The following is a 20,433-nucleotide window of genomic DNA, read 5'->3' on the forward strand; positions in this document are numbered from 1 at the left end:
GTAAAGGCTCAACGTGTAAATAACAAGGCTGTGGACTAATAACGCTGTACGCCTCATGTTCCTATGATGTACTGTACATTTAGCTCAGGCCCCTGAGATTTAAGGTTTTATTTATGTGATTTAATTGATTTTAGCTGTTGGTTGAGCCACTAGTAATATCATAGCAGTAGAAGTGGCATTAGAAACGTTTAAATAAGCATTAATTTCCTGTTTTAGGACTTGTACATATCGAATCAGCAGCAACATCCAACAAAAAAAAAAGCGTTAAAAAACATGATTTTAATCATATTTGTGCCAGTTTTTGTGTCTTTGTCGACATGCTCAGTGAATGTTTTACAGTTTCACCATCATTCAACCATCATCACATCTCTCATTAAATGAATGTCTGCTTATCCAGTAACCTGCCATGTTTCACCGTAAGAAAAACACACAAAGAGGCGTTCAAGGAACAATTTCTGGAGCTTTTTTCTTTTCTTTTCTTTTCTTCTCTGAGCTTCTTTTCACATCCTCTGCTTTTACTTCAGACTTTAATCAGAGAAGAAAAGCGAAGGGTTAAAGGTCAAAATGTCAGATTGTTCCTTTGAAATGTCAACGAGAATCAAAAGCAAAACCGCAACAAAGTGTGCGATAAATAGTAGATACAACAAACATCAGTCACCTCATGACAAACTGTACAGCTGCTGCTTTAACTGAACTGTCGATCTATATTATCTGAATGTAAATAGCATCTACGGAGAGAACAGCAAACAAACAAACAAAGAGTGAGAGGAGGAGACGACTCGGAGACCTCGTGGAGACACGAAAAACACAAACGAGACAGAAATTAATCAGCTGATACTTTAACTCTGAGACAGGTCCGGTCTGTCAGCATGTCCCCGAGCAAGGCACTAATAACTCCTAATAACGACTAAATGCATGAGTGAAATACTGTACAGGTGTTGGTGTTGTTGTTGTTGTGAGTGTGAGTGTGTGTGGCAGGTTGTTTCCTCACAGGTTTGATCTCATGAGGTCTTTGACTCGTTTCCTCCTGAGCTGATGTCTGATCAGTTCACTGAAGCTGCACCGAATAAAGGACGTTCAAGAGCCTCTGTTGTCTCAGTCTCTTCTTTATGTTGTGTTTAATTGGTTTTCTGCTTTGCACTACTTGCCTATTACATTACATTTGCCTTTAGCTTTATTCAGAGCACGCATTATACATATATTGACATCCTTAAAGCAGAAGTGAGTGATCCGGTCGTTTTCGCTAATGCTGCGTTCCAGGCAGGCTTTTGAAATCGTAAATTACAGCTTCAAGTCACAACTTACGACTTTGTAGCGTTCCAGGCAACCCACTCGTGTTTTTCCGACCTGTTTTACCGGTGAAAGTCACTATAACGGCCACTCGTAACTTCCGACCGGTGAACTCGTACCAGATCGAACTGGTACGACTTCACGGTCGGAAAAATACGAGTTTCCTTGAACGCACCATAACAGTCCTCGTCGCTACGTCACCACATTCACGGCGTCCCTTGGCTGCACACACAGCCCTGCATGCCGTTCTCTCTCCTCATTGGATAAAAGCTGTAGGATACAATAAATGTTTTCTCCTCGGCTCAGAGCAGAGCAGAGTGACTGACAGACCCGTGTTTCAGTCCAAACACTCTATGTAAGTGATTGCTGTCAGAAGATATAACTATTTAAGACTTATATTAACACAAATATATCACTCACTTCTGCTTTAAGTGTTAATAACACACAATAAAACATAGGACCAGACCAATTAATTATCAGTACCAGCTTCTGTGTTGGCCAATTAACTGATGTCAAGACCTTTTTTGTGTCTTTAAACTCTGCAGGTGAACTACAAACTAATAATTTAGAAATGACGTCCTTGTACTGGTTCATCCACTAGAGAGAAAAAAATAGTTAGTGTTGTGTTCATTCTTATTTCTATAGGGTTGCTCCACACAACACTGTAGAAAAAAAACAGTGTGTCATTATTCATTAGAGGCTTTTCACCTTTTTCTACCAATTTTTTTTTTATCAATTTAATTGACATTTTCCAGTAGTTTACTGCAAAGCACAAAGTGTCAAAGCCTCAAACATACTATATTTATCACAAGTATTTGAACAATATTTGGGGATCAACGTTAAAAAAAAAAGGGTGTTTATGTATCATGAGGAATATCGGCCAATAAATCAATTATTGGAATTTTACTGATAGTAAAATGCATTAACCCATGTACTCTGAAATAATTATTTTATCCATATCTCAATAAAAACTCAAGGGAACTTCTTCTAATCCGGCATAAACTTTGTTTTCTTGGATTCAAGAATGAATAATGAGGTTTGGGGTCAAAGATCGTAGTGACATCACAAATGTGGCCCTGTTAGCGCAATTTATTTTAACAACTTGATCAAATTTGGTACAAGCATTAACTTACACTCCAGGATGAAAGGTCAAGGGTCACAGTGATCTAAGAAAATACTTTAACCATTATTCAAGAATGTATACAGGTGGTGAATATTATATTTGATTGTGGATAAAATATGTAACCTGAAATTTATTGGAGGCATTTGATTAATGAGATAAACTCATTACAATCATCAGTTTCATTGGTGAGAGTTCAGTTTTCTTTCTCCTGTAATGATCCGATATAAAACCTCAGACGGCTCCATGAGTCAGGACTCAGGTCCAGAGCAGCAAAACAAACAAACAAACAAACAAACTCCACAGCAAAATCGATGAAGAGGAACAGACACAGAAACAGCAGAAGATCAAGAAGAAAGAGCTGCTGAGGGAAAACAGACGAGCTGCTGCTGCTTCAGCACATTAAACACTGAGCTCAGAAAAACACGGCTGACAATAAACCCTCTGCTGTGTGTTCATGGTGACACAACGGACACAGCAGTGATGCATTCTGGGACTGCACAGGGTTATTTTATTATTATTAATCCAACAAAAATGATATTTATACTGTAAGATGTTGCCAATAACAGTTTTGGCTACAATAAACCCTCCAATCACAGTGCAGACAGCGGTGTGTTTATTTGTATCAATTAGGACAATATAATAAATCAATAATCAACACGTTATAACCTCAGCGAAGAAACAATTTATCATACTCAAGATTGTGCCTTTTGATTGTTTCTGGTGTTGTAAAATATGTTTATACTATGTTTTATGTTTACATTTCTACTGTGTTCTGTGTGAATTTTAAATAAAGATATAGTAAAAAAAAAAAAAAAGAAAGAAAGTGTAGAAAGGAAAAAAACAACAACAAAATGAACATAAACAGTGAAAATAACATTCAAATACTTAACTCAGTAACATACATATAACATAGTATAACATAGTAACATACAACATTGTAGCCTATTGTATGGTAACATACATATAACATAGTAACAGGCAACATATTACATAGTATAACATAGTAAAATACATAACATAGTATAACATACCAACATAAATAGTATAACATAGTAGCCTATAACATAGTAACATAAGTTATAACATAGTAACAGGCTACATATAACATAGTATATCACAGTAACATGCATAACATAATAAAACTAGTAACATACATAGTAACATAGTATAACATAGTAACATACATTGCACTTATACTGTGATTTTATTCTATAGCTCCACTTGTAGTGTAGTGTACTGTACTGCCTCATTTGTGTTTCTTTATTTATTTTATTTTATGTTATTGTCCCGTTATTGTATGTAGGCCTACTGGTCTGCGTTTGAATTGTTTTTAATTGTCTGGATGAGCGAGAGACACCTGAATTTCCCTACTGGGATTAATAGAGTATCTATCTATCTATCTATCTATCTATCTATCTATCTATCTATCTATCTATCTATCTATCTATCTATCTATCTATCTATCTATCTATCTATCTATCTATCTATCTATCTATCTATCTATCTATCTACATATAACAGTATAACATAGTATATCATAGTAACATAACTATATAGTAACATACATATAACATAGTAACAGGCTACATATTACATAGTATATCATAGTAACATACATATAACATATAACACACACACACACACACACACACACACACACACACACACAAACAAACATATTAACATATAACACGTATAGTATAGCAAACCAGTTTAGCATATAGCCAACCTACCACAATGTATTAAATTGTATGAGCAACACAATATAATGTAGGATAACATTGCATTGAATACAGTAGTTTCTTGTGGAAGATACTGAATCATCAGTGTGTGTGTGTGTGTGTGTTTGAGGTGGAGAAGTGATAAATGAATGAATGAAGCTTCAGATGATTCAAATGTACTTTGGGTGAAAAACAAAAGCTGTTCATTTAATATTTAAAGCAACTGAACGTACACACACACTATTACTACTACAACTTTCACCTACAGACCGACGACAGTGTGTCTGTGGCCTGAGTGAGGAGCTATTTTAAGCAACACCCTGAATCAAATAATGATTTCCGTTCGAGGTATTAGACTGAGCCTCTGACTGGAACAGTGTGTGTGTGTGTGTGTGTGTGTGTGTGTGTGTGTGTGTGTGTGACGCACATGATTTTTTTTTTTTTTATATTCTGGGCAGCTGCTTCAGTTGTAATTTTTTTTTGTTTTGTTTGAAAGGGAAAGTGAATCAAGACCAGACACAGAGAAGATTCGAGTCATCCTCCTTCATTTATATTCAACCAGAGTCTCTCTCTATTTCTCTCTCTGTCTCTTTCTCTCTCTCTCCACCTCTCTCTCCCTTTATATCTCTCTCACCCTCCCTCACTCTCTCTCGGACTCAGATTATCTCCATCGTCCTGCCGCTGAGATGTGAGTACTTGATTCATTTTAAATTATTTGCAAACCTCTGAAATTGTCGAATATCTGTTTTTTTTTAAACCCTGAATTGAAGTTTGTTTCTTTTTTAATCAAAATAGAAACATCCAGGTTCTCGTAGTGCCTCTGTTTGTAAACTACTCATGTTACATATTAATTTATATTTCCATAAATTAGTTTAATGTGTTTTTATTTTGCTTAGATTAAACTTGTGAATGGTGTGGATGTGTTCTGGGCTGCAGCTATAGCCTGTTACACTGCAGAAATGTTACCATGACTCACCGGCTGAATCACAACTATCCATCAATATTGTGATCGACCGGCTGATCGAAGTGTTTGTCCCCACTTTACACTAACTGGACGCACACTTCCACATCACACACATACACACTTTATTCAGCTCACAGGCTTCGTAAATACCTTTAAAATAAAAAGACACAAAGATCAACAAGATATTTCATTTGATTTATTCTCCTGGTTGGATGAGGGCGGGTGGGGGTGGGGAAGTTATTGCGTGCATGTTTATCTCCATCAGTCAAATCCAGTCCTCTGTGTCGGAGCCTCTGCTGCTGCTGCTGCTGCTGCTGCTGCTGCTGCACTAATCTCTCTCCATTTTACCTCTGGAAATCAAACCTGTGTGTTTCGCAGCACAGGCAGTGACCAGGGGTGGACAGTAGCGGAGTAAATTTACTTGAGTAATGTACTTAGTAAGTACATATCCAGAGGATTTGTACTTTACTTGAGTATTAGATTTCGTTGGTACTTATTACTCTTACTTGAATACATTTCCAAGACAAATATTTTTTACTTTTACTCGAGTTAATTTCTAGGAAGGCTGAAAAGTACTTGTTACTTTCAGGTCTGCTCTTTTTTTCTTTTTTTTCTAAAATCCTATTGGACACAAGCTGTGTTTGTCAAAGAAGGAAACCCTAACCCCTAAAAGCAGCACATCAGTGCAGCTGGTTTCAAAGAGTTCATTCTCAGAAACGAGAGTTAAAAGCTCCTTAAATTCATTTAGAAAAAATTATAGTAATTCATTGATGTAAAAAATAAGAAATTTACTCTTACTCTTTCTTAAAGCAGAAGTAAGCGGAATGTTTGTGTTAATATAAGTCTTAAATAGTTATATCTTCCGACAGCAATCACTTATATAGAGTGTTTGGTCTGAAACACGGGTCTGTCAGTCACTCTGCTCTGCTGTAAGCCGAGGAGAAAACTTTCCTTGTATCCTACAACCTTTATCCAATGAGGAGAGAGAACGGCATAAAGGGGCAGTCCTCTCTGTGTGTGCAAGGGCGGGGACTGCTAACTCCATCGGCTGACAAGAAGTTAGCCAAAACGACCGGATCGCTTACTTCTGCTTTAAAATAAATTTAAAAGCATGTACTTTTGGATACTTAAGTACCTTTAAAAGCAAGTACTTTTTTACTCTTACTCGAGTAACATGTCGACTGAGCTACTTTTACTAAATGTTGACCAGTAGTATTTGTACTCTTACTCAAGTACTGGGGTCGAGTACTCTGTCCATCTCTGGCAGAGACACAAACTGCTGCTTCCTACATTGTGCATCACTTCACCTGTACTGTATGTGAATGTGTGTGAAGTTACATGTTGTTGGATTGTGTGTTTGTGTGGTTGAGCTCTCACTCACTCACTCACTCACTCACTCACTCACTCACTCACTCACTCACTCACTCACTCACTCACTCACTCACACACACACTCAGTCTCAGTTTCTCTGTCTCTGATACTTTGATTATATGGACAGAGGCCAAAACTCAGATGAGTCATGTTTCTATTATTGAATTAGAGTTTGGCTTTTATAATTCATGCTGCTCCGACTGTTTCTATTTCATTAGTTCGCTGCCAAATCACAAAGTACTCAGACGTTTCACTGAAGTAACAGCAGCAACAGCACAGTGACAAAGTAGAAGTAGCACAAGACTACAATATATTACTGTAATACTACTAATGTGAAATGACAAGAACTTAAAATTACCTTGAGTAAAGGTAAATAAGTATTAAATAATATACCAGAAGCAACAGTATAGAAATACTCTTAGTGCAATAAAATCAAATGCTACTGCTAATACTAAAATTTTACTTACTTTTATTTTTAAGTCCTACATTTAAGATGTTACTTAAGTAAAAGTAAATATAGCTGGGAATTTCCACTATTATTTATTATTTACTTATTGATATATGATATAATGTGAAAATAACAGCAACACATGATTGTAGGGATACTCTGTCCAACTAATAGTAAAGCAAAAACATCAGTACTATACTACATCAAAACTACTACTAAAACTACAATATGAAAAGTCCTGTATCTGAAACTTTACTTCAGTAAGTATAGTAAATAAGTTTTAATTTCAAAATAGTCAATAAATACACTACAAATTGTTTTATTCTTCTGTTGAATCATTACAAACTTTATATCACTGTCTTGTGTGATCAGTTTTGCTAATATTTGTTAACTTTAAGTTTTAATTAAGTCTAATTTCGGGATTGTGCGCTGCTTCTATCTCTTTATTTCCTCCACGCCTGCAGGTCGACTCCTGACGCAGGTACTCCAGGAGCTGATGGCGAGGGGCCCGCGGCCCCGGCCCCCAACCTGACCAGCAACAGACGACTGCAGCAGACACAGGCGCAGGTGGACGAGGTGAGGACAAGACGAGACCTAATCATGATGTAGAGACAAAAAAAAAGACAAATGTTAATGGAGTTCAAGTTCAAATTCACTAAATTCTTAGTCAACGGAAACAAAATGTTCAACCTGAAACAACATAAACAAAAAGGGAAAACAAATAACAACAGATGTTTTGTGCTTTAAAAAACATTACAAACAAAATTGCATCAAATATGGATGTGATTTAAACAGATGTTTTTCCCTTTCTGTGAAGAATAAACAGACCCTAAATAATAAAATAAAGGGAAAGGGAAAGTCAAAAAAGAAAATTTGAAACTAAAATGACAAATAAATCAAAATATGATGTTAAGTTGTTGATTAACAGAATAGACAAAAGCATATATAGAAATAAAATTCAAGTCACATTAAGAGAGCTTTAAAGAGTATAGAAAATTGAAAAAGTAAAATTAAAGAGTAAAAGATGAGGCAGAAGTTTGAGTTCAGCTTTCTTTTTAACTTTTGCATGTAAATTACTATATATTTGTTAAATAAAAGCCAAGTATGACATGATTGTGGCATGTAAAATGTAAAGTATGGTTAAAGAGCTCAAAGTTTAATTGGAAAAGCGTAAATTTAAATGTCATTAATTCAAAGAGGAATAAAAAGGAAAAGGAGGGACGGTGTGAGTCTATTTTGTCTTGAAACTAAATGTGTTTCCCAGTAGAAAGACTTAAACACGTCTCCGTCCCTCAGGTGGTGGACATCATGCGCGTGAACGTGGACAAAGTCCTGGAGAGGGACCAGAAGCTGTCGGAGCTGGACGACCGGGCTGACGCCCTGCAGGCCGGAGCCTCGCAGTTCGAGAGCAGCGCCGCCAAACTCAAGAACAAATACTGGTGGAAAAACTGCAAGGTGGGTGTCACTGTGTGTTTCCCATCATGCATCAGTCTCACTCAGGCGGCAGTAGCCTACTAGACACAGAAAACACCTGTCCACCTGCTTATTCATGCAATGATCCAATCGGGATCCAATCACGTGGCAGCAGATACAGGTCAGGACCTTCAGGATGTGATCACAGCGACTCATCTGGGATTTAACTCACAACCGTCTCTGGAGGTTTAACTCAGAATAGAGTCAACAACAAAAAGTGTCCGATGAGCAGCAGTTGAAGGACGTCAAAGAAGAATGGACGGACCGGCTGTGGTCACTCAGGTAACCACTGTCTACAGCTGTGGTGCAGAAAAGCTTCACACTTCTTGTTCAACCTTGGAGATCTAACATACAGTATTCAACCTTGGAGGTCCAACATGTTCAACCTTGGAGGTCCAACTTGTTCAACTTTGGAGATCTAACATATTCAACCTTGGAGGTCCAACATGTTCAACCATGGAGGTCCAACATGTTCAACTTTGGATGTCGTTCAACCATGGAGGTCCAACTTGTTCAACCTTGGAGGTCCAACTTGTCCAACTTTGGATGTCCAACATGTTCAACCTTGGAGGTCCAACATGTTCAACCTTGGAGGTCCAACATGTTCAACCTTGGAGGTCCAACATGTTCAACCGTGGAGGTCCAACATGTTCAACCTTGGAGGTCCAACATGTTCAACCTTGGAGCATGTTCAACCTTGGAGGTCCAACATGTTCAACCTTGGAGGTCGGACATATTCAACCTTGGAGGTCCAACTTGTTCAACTTTGGATGTCCAATATGTTCAACCTTGGATGTCCAACATGCTCAACCATGGAGGTCCAATATGTTCAACCATGGAGGTCCAATATGTTCAACCATGGAGGTCCAATATGTTCAACCTTGGATGTCCAACATGCTCAACCATGGAGGTCCAACATGTTCAACAATGGAGGTCCAACATGCTCAACCTTGGAGGTCCAACATGTTTAACTTTGGATGTCCAACATGTTCAACCTTGGAGGTCCAACATGTTCAACCTTGGAGGTCCAACATGTTTAACTTTGGAGGTCCAACTTGTTCAACTTTGGATGTCCAATATGTTCAACCATGGAGGTCCAACATGTTCAACCTTGGATGTCCAATATGTTCAACCATGGAGGTCCAACATGTTCAACCTTGGATGTCCAACATGTTCAACCTTGGAGGTCCAACATGCTCAACCTTGGATGTCCAACATGTTCAACCGTGGAGGTCCAACATGCTCAACCTTGGAGGTCCAACATGTTCAACCTTGGAGGTCCAACATGCTCAACCTTGGAGGTCGGACATGTTCAACCATGGAGGTCCAACATGTTCAACCTTGAAGGTCCAACATGCTCAACCTTGGAGGTCGGACATGTTCAACCTTAGAGGTCCAACATGTTCAACTTTGGATGTCCAACACGTTCAACCTTGGAGGTCCAACATGTTCAACCTTGGAGGTCCAACATGTTCAACCTTGGAGGTCCAACATGTTCAACCTTGGATGTCCAACATGTTCAACCTTGGATGTCCAACATGTTCAACCATGGAGGTCCAACATGTTCAACCTTAGAGGTCCAACATGTTCAACCTTGGAGGTCTAACGTGTTCAACCTTAGAGGTCCAACATGTTCAACCTTGGATGTCCAACATGTTCAACCATGGAGGTCCAACATGTTCAACCTTAGAGGTCCAACATGTTCAACCTTGGAGGTCCAACTTGTGCAACTTTGGATGTATAACATGTTTAACCTTGGATGTCCAACATGTTCAACCATGGAGGTCCAACATGCTCAACCTTGGATGTCCAACATGCTCAACCTTGGAGGTCCAACATGTTCAACCTTGGATGTCCAACATGTTTAACCATGGAGGTCCAACATGTTCAACCTTGGATGTCCAACATGTTTAACCATGGAGGTCCAACTTGTTCAACTTTGGATGTCCAACATGTCCAACCTTGGATGTCCAACTTGTCCAACCTTGGAGGTTCAACATGTTTAACCATGGAGGTCCAACATATTCAAATTTGAAGGTCCAACTTGTTCAACCTTGAGATAGATGGACTACCACAATAGAGGGCCAGAAACCTGAGGATGAAGTGGACACAGACTCAAAAAGTCTGAACAGCTTCTGGTCTGGTCCATTCTGAAGGATCTGGTCAAAACTGGATGTAAACTAGAGGCTGACACGGGAGTGTTTTTTCAATCCCGTCCCGTCCCGCTCCCGCAAAAAAATTCCCGTCCCGTCCCGGTCCCGTGACAAAGTAAAAAAAAAATCCTGTCCCGTTCAAATCCCGAATAAATCACTCCCGAACCCGTCCTGTTCCCGATTTTTTCTATGAACACAGTCATCATGCCTAAACGATTGTGTTGACAGACACAGATCCCCCCCCCCCTCTCAGCGCACTGCAGGCTGAATAACAGACAAAACAAGACGGTAGATGTGGCGTCAACACGTCTACCGTCTTGTTTTGTTATTTCAATTAGAGATAATGAATGCCCTCCTCGTCCTTTCTCTCTCTCCCTCTCTCTCTTTTTCTTTCTTTATTTTTTGCTTGTATGCATCACCTGTTTAATGCGCCGCATCAGCTGACTCCTCTGACTGGGGGAAAACGTTTAATTGCCTACCGGTATGTTGATTTACACATGTAACACACTGCTACGTAGCCACGACAGTGACCACTGAGGGTGTGCAGTGTGCATCAGCTGTTTAATGCGAGGTGGAGATTACGCCGCCGCCGCATCAGCTGACTCCTCTGGCCGAAAACGTTTCTCTACCGGTATGTTGATTCTACGGAGCCAGGACAGTGATCACTGAGGGTGTGCAGTGTGCATCAGTCCACACACTTAAAACTTTTGGACCGTTTTGAGCGCACCATCCGTAGCACTGCCTGGCTTGTGCTTCTTTGAATGTCGCGCTGTGACTCCCGGTCCCGTTCACTCCCGTTTACATTTTTTCCCGTCACGTCCCGATCACGTGATTCAAAATAAATTGACTCCCGAATCACGAGATTCCCGCGGGAATCCCGTGTCCCGCGGGAATCCCGAAAAAATGTCAGCCTCTAATGTAAACATCATTAAAACATGGATCCATCTTTGTATTAACAGTTCAGGTTCTGGTGATGGAGGTCTGAGGGACATTTTCTTTGCCACTTTGGGCCTCAACCGACCTGAGAATTATTGCTGACCATGTCCATCCCTTCATGACCATCATCTGATGGGAACTTCCAGCAGGCCCTCACACTAAAGTAATATATGGATATATATTGAATTTCTATATATGATGTTAAAATTATACATGATACTATTAGAAATCTGAATATTTTCATATATTGACATATAGGTTGAGCCCATACATACGTAATAAAGTGAGTATAGAATTTTGTTAGATTTTCAATAGTTTCAGTTTAAATGTTTAACAAACTGGATCAGGAAACGTTCAGTTAAACCTACAACTCAATAAAGCAAAGAGGCGCCAGGTCTGGATTCTCCTCTCAGCCTCCACCTTCATCCGTTCATCCATCCATCCATCCATCAGCTGCCAATCCATTTTTATCTCTGCTTCGGCTTCATCTGACTCCGCCCCTCGTGGAACAGACAGAGCGGACTTGTGTCGTCCAATCAGGAGCTGGCGTTCAGGGAGCTGGAGGAGGATTAAATCAGAGGAGAGTTTGAGTGACAGCGACCAGGAAGTCAGAGAGAAATCCCAATCTGGATTACAGAGACAGGGGGGGATTAGAGAGCCAGCTGTGGCTCATGATGTAACCCCCCCCCAACACACACACACACACACACACACACACACACACACACACACACACACACACACACACACACACACACACACACACACACACACACACACACACACACACACACACACACACACACACATTCATTCATTCATTTCACAAGCTCACAGCCAGTCCATGAACATCTGGTTTCTCTTCCTTCTTGTTTCTCTCGTCGCACAAAAACACACAACAGGCCACAACCAATCTCTCTCTCTCTCTATCCCCTTGTTCTTGTTAATCTCTCTCGCCCTCCCCCCATCAGAAGTGATGTGATTTTCTGTCTGTCAGCTGCCCTGCTGCTCGTGTCATCGTGTGGATTTATTTTTGGGTTTATCTTCATATCTCAGTAAAGAAAGTGAGAAAAGTATAAACCAATATTATAATTTTAAATAAAAACGCTGACACATGACGACTCCACAGTTCCTGATATAACAACAACAACAACAACAACAACAACAATATGAACAGAAACTAATGTTTGGTAACACTTCCTGTTAATCTCCTGTATCATTATTATTAGTAGCAGTAGTATTAGTATTATTAGAGTGATGAGTTTATTTGTCATCTTTGTTCTAATGTTCTGATATTTGTTTGTTTTCCCAACAGATGATGATCATCATGGCCATTATAGGTATTATATGTGTCGGCGTCGTCTTCAGTAAGTGTCAGCAACACTGAAAACAAACACAAACATTCACACACAACACAAACTTTATCAACGGTCAGGAAAACTTTTGTGTTTTCCTTGAAGTTCCTCCATTTAGCATTTATTAGAAATCAGTTAGGTAAATGTTGATATTACTATGTTACATATAAAGTAGAAGACATCATGATGAATAAACAAATATTGCATAATAGTGAGTTATAACTCAATTCAGTCAAATTCCTATATTGTCATTTTGAGCTGTGCAAACAACGAAATTTGAGGTAGCAACTCTCATGGCTAAATATATCAATAAACCTTTAAGCACATGTTTATTAGCTGATAAGGAAGGACTCAGTCATAAATGTGTCTTTAAAATCTAAAGTCTGGACGTCCTTGATATTTCCTGTCAACATTCACACTCATCAATGATGTTTTAGTAGTGAATCTCTGATCTTTCCTCTTGCGCCACCTTCAGGCCAAACTACGTAACATTAAACACCTGAGAGCTCAGGATCTACATTCAAACACCAACATCTGAACCATGTTAAAGACCGGAGACAGACAGGATCAATGTTTAGTTCATAAAGATCTTCCATCACAGTACTGGCTGGATTAAACCACTGACGTTTAATTTAATCCAAGATTGACTTGATTTAGAATTTAGGCTAGTAAAATCAGGTTTGAAATTAAACCCAAATTCTGATGCATCTTTTCCTCCTTTGTTGTTTATCTCCTAAACAGTTTCCTATGTGAACTATTATCTTGATCATAAAACTCACATGGGTTGAATCTGTCTCTCAATTTTCCTTGAGGAACTTGATTTTGGTCGATTCATCTGAAAAACATAGTAAAAACAAGTTGTAAATGTTCAACGGTTAAAGATCACAGTTTGAACTGGAGTTTTGGTGGAACAGAAATAATAATCCCGGTTTAAATGACAAAAGTAAACTGAGCTAAATTAGATCTCTCTTAATTTTAGGGTGTTGGAACCAGTTTCAACATAAATAAAAATTAAACTGAGGTTTAAATTTGATCATAATTAGGTTAATCAGGATTTCTTAAACCAGGATTTACTCTGGTTTTAAAGTTAAACCTTGCTGGTGTAATGTAGAAATGCCATTATTTCTTTTTCATGACCGCGAACGCATCTTTGTCCCTCTTCCTCCTCCTCCTCTTCCTCAGTGTACTTCTTCTACTGAGCTGGTCTTCAGGGATGGACGACACACAGGTCACAGGACGACGACGAGTCTTTGCCGACACCGCCGAAGCCAAATCCAAATCCAAACTCTTCTCAGCGCTCCTCCTGCTCTTCATCCTCCTCTTCCTCACCATCCCTCCTGCATGGTCTGTGATGTGCTGCGGTGCCTCCACTGTCCTCCTCTCCCGGTGGGAAAAGTCTGTGCCGGCAGGTTTCACTTGAGCTGAGCAGCAGCAGCAGCAGCAGCAGCAGGATGTATAATGTGTCAGTTTGTTTCACGTCACCGGGAGCCACCAGACGGGTGGAGCTTACTGCGTCAGGACAGTTTACATTGTGAGACTTATCTTAAATGACCTTTTCTCTCTCTCTCTCTCTCTTTCTGCCTCTTGTATTGTGCTCAGTAACAAACGTCGCCTCCTTCTGGTGGCCGAGTAAATATCAGCTGTAAAATCCACCGACCCAGGTTTGTTCACAAACACAATGTTTAGCATCAGCTCATATATAATAATCCCACATTAACAAATCGTGGTGAGAAACGTCCCATAGGAGAGATAGAAATGATTTATTGTTGATCATTTTATTGTATTTTCAGTGCAATATATATAGATATATGATATTTAACATATGCCAACATGTTAACTAACAACTGGTTTAATTAATTCCTACAGGAGAATTAAAGTGATAATGAGTGTAAGATTTACAGAGGGGGTGTGCAGATGGTCAGGTGTGAGGCAGTAGTGGTGGCAATGGGGGCCTTTCAAGTCAAAAATCTGCCTATAGGCCCCATGAAAGCTTGTGCCGGCCCTGAAACAAAAAGGCTTCATGAGGTTTGGGGCCCACATGTTGAGAAGGGGGGGCCCCTGATGGCCCCTCACATTGGCACATTTCACAGTGACAACTATAAACCCCCTTACAACTCCAACACAGATGCCCCCCCCGATGCTGTGTCTCTGTAGGCATTCAAGGAACATCTGTAAATTGTACAATCTATCAGTAGCTAGTCTTCATGTGAGGAGTTCAGGGGACATCTGTAAATTGACGTATCCATAGAAAGTCTTCATGTTAGGTGTTAAGGGACAGTTGTCAATTTTAGCATCTATTGAGAGAGTCTCCATGTGAGGGGTTTATGGGACTTCTGTAACTTGTAGATGTTTAGGGTAGATCTGTAAATGGTAGCAATGTCTATCATCTCCATGTGAGGTGTTAAGGGACATCTGTAAATCACAGACTCCATGTGAGGCACGAGGTGTTAATGGGACATCTGTAACCTGTAGCATCTATAGATAGTCTCCGTGTGAGGCGTTTAGGGTAGGTCTGTAAATGGTAGTATCTATTGAATTGATACAGTCTTGATGTGAGGCGTTAAGGGACATCTGTAAATTGTAACATCTATGATAGTCTATTGTGGAAGTTCATTATGTCCGAATGTAGTATTTAGTTTTCCTTGTTTCTTGTCTTGAAAAAGATAAAGGAAAATTAAATCTATCATAGTCTCGATGTGAGGCGTTTAGGGTTTATCTGTAAACTGTAGCATCTACTGAGATAGTCTCCATGTGAGGTGTTAAGGGATATCTGTAAACTGTAGCATCTATTGATACAATCTCAATGTGAGGGATTTAGGGGACATCTGTAAATTGTAACATCCATAAGAGTGTCCATGTGAGGAGTTTATGGGACTTCTGTAAATTGTAGCATCCATTGATATAGCTACTCCATATTAGGCATTCAGGGGGCATCTGTAAATTGTAACATCCATAGATATACGTAGGCTATATACCTATGTGTAACATCTACCAACCATCTCAATGTGAGGGATTTAGGGGACTTCTGTAAATTGTAGCATCTATCATATACTCCATATCAGGCATTCAGGGGACATCTATAAATTGTAACATCTATCAACAGACTCCAAGTGAGGCGTTTAGGGGACGTTTGTAAATTGATGCAGCTGTTGTGTGTTTTGCTGTGGAGGATCATTATCTTTTGTTTATAAAAAGCTGCAACAATCAGACTTTTAATATAAATCCGGTTGTAAATGAGTTGAACAAACAGACGCGCTTGTGTTTTGAAACCTGGGTTTATGGATTTCATGATAGGCCTATAACAGGAGAGCGCCGCCCGTGTGGGAACAGCAAGAGACGAGTGTGAGGACGACTTCAGGAACTGTCCCCGTGTCTTTTCTCCGTCTGTCCGGCCTCTTTCCCTCGCTGTGACGTTTATTCTTTTCCCTCCCCTCGATGCTGCATCAGTTCTGTTTTTATTTCTATTTCTATGTCTCGTGAAAAAACCCAAACCCGACTCGTGTTTTTCTGTGGTTTGAATGTGAAACTTGTTTCTTTTGTTGAACGTGTTTCCTCTGTATATACTATAAAAGAGTCGAGTGAAAAACCCCTTTCGAGTGCTGGAGAGTGTGGGTTCTTCTCCGCCACCACGAGACTGTACATATTATTAATATGATGAAGAGAAGAGTTTTAAAGCTGAAGACTGAGTGTTGTGTTCAGGGTCAGTGCCGCTTCAGTACCTGCTGCTGGAAATTATTTATTTGACGTGTGAAGGTGAGATCACAGCCTGGGAATCATGGGATTGAATAAATTAATGTTTGCAACATATCCAAAGTGTTTGTGCTCTGATTTACTCAAAGTTTTACATATTGATCCTTTAAATCCGTTTGAAAACATCTTAATGTTTATTAACATGTTATATCCTTCAATTAAAAGCTGAGAGGGAATTTAAAAAATATGATTTTTAGTTTGGATTTTACAATAGTTTTGCCATTAATCTGTCAAAATAAAAGCTTCTATCATTGGTTTATCAGCTCTAATTTGACATAAAACAATTAAAATGAGTTTTTAAATACTGTTTTATATTTCTCAAGATTGTTTAACAGTATTTGTTTTGTTTATTAAATTCATTTTTATAATTACCTGTTGTTACCATAGCAGTAAAGGTTCGCAAATTATATTTTGCCCATGTACAGTACCACCTCTGTCCACCAGTGGGCGCCAGCTTACAGGTTGGGAATCAATGCTGTAATATATTTTGGTTTATAAATCAAAATTATGTGTGAAACTTAAGTCCTAAGGTTTAAATAACATATTAGAGGAGCTCTGCCTTTATGTAAAAAACACTGTTGGTGTTTTGTTATGAAGGTTTGGGGGGGTGGGGGTTCCTCTGACTGACCAAATAAACAACTTCTTTATTACATTTTTTATTTAGGTCCCAAAAAAACCATCATAATAACATTATATCAATAATATTAATACAGAAATTGAAAAAAGGAGGAAAAAAAATAAAATAGCTTTTCTGTCCACAGCCTCAAACGTGGGTGATGGGAAGGGGTCGGATCCTCCAGAAAAACTCTGTAAAGTCTGTTTTTAGGGGAGGGGTCGGGTCGTTGGGTCGTTGGGTGGTCGGGGTGGGTTGGGAGGGGCAAAAGGGGCAAAGGGCAAAGGGGCCGGGGCCTGGGGTGGGGTGGGGGGGCCGAGAGGGGGGGAGTGAACTGGGCGTGGCTTCAAGCTTGGGGCGCGCTGTCCGTCATTCTGCTGTGCACCAATCAGGAATGTTGAGGTGAGGCAGGGGGTGGTTTTCGAGGTAAAGAGCCGAGTTTCAGTCTACTGCTGCGACATCTGAGGGAGAGCACACACACAAACACACAAAGTTAATGTTGTAGAGTGACAGCAGAGGTCAACAAAGGTCATTACAGGTCAATCAAGGTCGTTACAGGTCAAGTCGTCAGTTGTGACTAAACCAAGGGCTTTGCCAGCTGAAACAGCCATTAGCTTCTGACCGGCGGCTTCTTTCGCACACAACACCACAGCTTATGTACATTGATGTAATTAAATAAAATTTAATTTGCAACAGTCAGGTGTTTTCCTGGTCAAAAATGTGCCAATTTTTGTAGCACCAATTCGTCGTTACATGCTAAAAAACAAACTATATCAGATTCAGAGCGGCTCAGAGCACCAGGTCGACAGGAGTTTAAGACCTGATGAATCATGTTTTGACTTGTAAAATTAACTATTTGATTTGATTTTTCCAAGTTATCTACATTCCTATTTGTTGAACACTTCTGTTGTTGTGTTTTCAAATGTCTTTATATCAGAAATGTGGTTTTATTTCATGTTATTACCTGGAAATGATTTATTATAAATGGGAGACAAGGCGCTCAACTCACATGAACAAAAACAAAAACTGGGTGCTGAATTTCTAATGGAGGTATAAAGTTCCAAAAAATGTAAGAAACAGCACTTCAAGTTTGGAGATTTATTTGCCACACAGGGTCTAGAGCCCTTCCTAAGTGTGATCTGGCAAACAATACACAGCACTCACAGGTGCCCTTAATTATAAATCTGAACCTGAAAATGACAAATAACATGGCTGACTCCTTCCTAGACATGTTGCAAATCTAATTAATGGTCAATATATTATAATAACTGTGATCTTCACTCTAAAACAGTGGGTGTAGTATTCAGTATTCACTAATGAACTGATCAGCAAAACAGGTTTTTATTTTGTTTTGTGCTCAAACTTTCTGAATGATCCAAGAAAAAGGAAGACGCTTTGTCCATTTTCATCATTTTTAAACCAATTAAGTTTAAATTTACAAGGAATAAAAGAATTCAGGGAAACATGGCGGCGAGGAAATTCGATTAATAATGACTCTGACCTGCAGTGTGACCTGTTAATTTACTGTTTAACTGTATAAATAATCTAATTACACCTGTTTATATCCTGTGTGCGTGTGTGTGTGTGTTACCTGTTGTGTCTGTGCCTGTGTCTGCGTCTCGGGCCCTCGGCTCGCCAGCCGGCTCAGGATGTTCCTCTCGGACATCTGGAGTCGCACGGCGACCGGCGGTATCCGGGCGATGGTTGCTGGGAGGCGGGTGACATCTGCCTTCATGTCACTCAGCAGCTCCTCCAGCTGCTTCAGCACTGAGAGAGAGAAAGAGAGAGAGAGACGGAGCATTAGAAACTATCCAGGGTTCCCACTCTTTTCTTGAAATCATTTCCCACCACTTTTCCAGAACATTTTCAGCTGCTACAGTCTGACAGACATCACGCCAACACATCCTCCGTCCCATTCATGCTTTGGAGAAGTCTTTTCGACAGTTGCAGCTTATTTTGTACATTTAACCAGTTTGTTTCTACACTGCTCCAAAAAATAAAGGGAACACTTAAACAACACATTGTAACTCCAAGTATATCACACCCGTGTGAAATCAACCTGGGATGATCATTTTGATTTACATTGATCATTTTTATGTTATTTTGTTCGCAACACACTCTACTATATATTGAATAACGATTTTAAACTGCAATATTTCATTAATTGAGATCTAAGATGTGTTGTTTAAGTGTTCCCTTTATTTTTTTGAGCAGTGTATGTTTATTCCTCTCTCTCATTCTCTCTCCCAGAAGTCTGATTTAAAGATGTGCCATCTATGGCTCCAACTTATCTATGACATAATATCTTACATGCTTAGAAATTAAGACAATTTTAATCATAGAACAACGCAAAAACATGTTGTTTTTGTTTTTAAACCACACCTACAACAGTTCTCTGTCACTATCTATCTGTCCTTCATCGGAGAAGACAACAGGTCCAATACAGGAAACACTCGTCAACTCAATGTCGATAGTTTTCTCGCTAGGATTGGGAAAGAAATCCTTGGTGGGGTCTGAAAAAGTCAAACTGAGCACTGGCAGCTGGTGTCATGATGTGATAAATACTTTTCCAGGACAACTCAAAGCTTTTCCAGGACATTTTTCTCAATTTCCATGAGTTTTCCATGATGTGTTTATCAGAGCAGAGCTACGTGGCGGCGTCGCTGTCGTCTCTACCTTTGTGCAGGACGGCGTTGGCCGGTTTGTTCCCGGACATGGACTCTTTGCTGAGGTGCTGGTGGGACTCGGCCAGACACTCCACCTCGCTGAAGCGGGTGTTGAGGGCCATGGAGGGGTGGGAGGGGTCCTCCGACATGTTGAGGTAGGCGGCGCGACGCAGCTGCTCCTCGATCACCAACGCCTGCTCCAACAGCTGGAGGGGAGAGAGAGAGGGAGGGGCGGGGTTACAGAGTAAAAGGAAACGTGAGTGGCAGCGTCACCACGTTTATGTGTGCGTCGTGTCTCTGTAGCTGATACGTAGGTGCGTTACCATTTCCCGTAGAAATGCGCAAAACCCAAATATCGCAATAAAAAACTGGTAATGGAAACGCCTACGTTTTGAAAAACCTCTCAAAGCGAAACACATTGTTCACAATAAATTGTATCAGCACAGAGTCGCATCAGTGTGCGGTGGTTGTTCTTCACAATCGCTAAAATGGGTTTACGCTCTCATGAGGAGGTTTTTTCAGACGTATCAAAATAAAAGTGCATCGTAAAAGTGTGACGGAAGCACACAG

General features: G+C 39.9%; 2 protein-coding genes across 6 annotated transcripts in view; one reads left to right on the plus strand and one right to left on the minus strand.

Annotated features, from left to right (window-relative positions):
* Positions 1–4,800: 4,800 nt before the first annotated feature.
* Positions 4,801–12,866, plus strand: LOC310993879 (vesicle-associated membrane protein 3-like; the record flags this gene model as incomplete). Its single annotated transcript, XM_083982362.1, has 4 exons — positions 4,801–4,822; positions 7,382–7,493; positions 8,214–8,372; positions 12,795–12,866. Coding segments are annotated over exons 1-4 (345 nt in total). The 5' UTR covers positions 4,801–4,820.
* A 4,394-nt stretch (positions 12,867–17,260) lies between these two features.
* Positions 17,261–20,433, minus strand: part of chd4a (chromodomain helicase DNA binding protein 4a) — a 36,888-nt gene continuing 33,715 nt past the window's right edge. For all 5 annotated transcript variants that reach the window (XM_083981983.1, XM_083981984.1, XM_083981982.1 and 2 more), the window contains exons 37-39: positions 19,874–20,069; positions 18,789–18,964; positions 17,261–17,658 (exon numbers count right to left, since the gene is read on the minus strand). In XM_083981983.1, the coding sequence (XP_083838109.1) occupies positions 17,644–17,658; positions 18,789–18,964; positions 19,874–20,069 (387 nt within the window). In that variant the 3' untranslated portion in view covers positions 17,261–17,643. The remainder of the gene's footprint in view (positions 17,659–18,788; positions 18,965–19,873; positions 20,070–20,433) is intronic.

This window comes from Trachurus trachurus (assembly GCF_905171665.1).
Source record: "Trachurus trachurus genome assembly, chromosome: 11".
In the NCBI taxonomy this organism is placed as follows: Eukaryota; Metazoa; Chordata; class Actinopteri; order Carangiformes; family Carangidae; genus Trachurus; species Trachurus trachurus.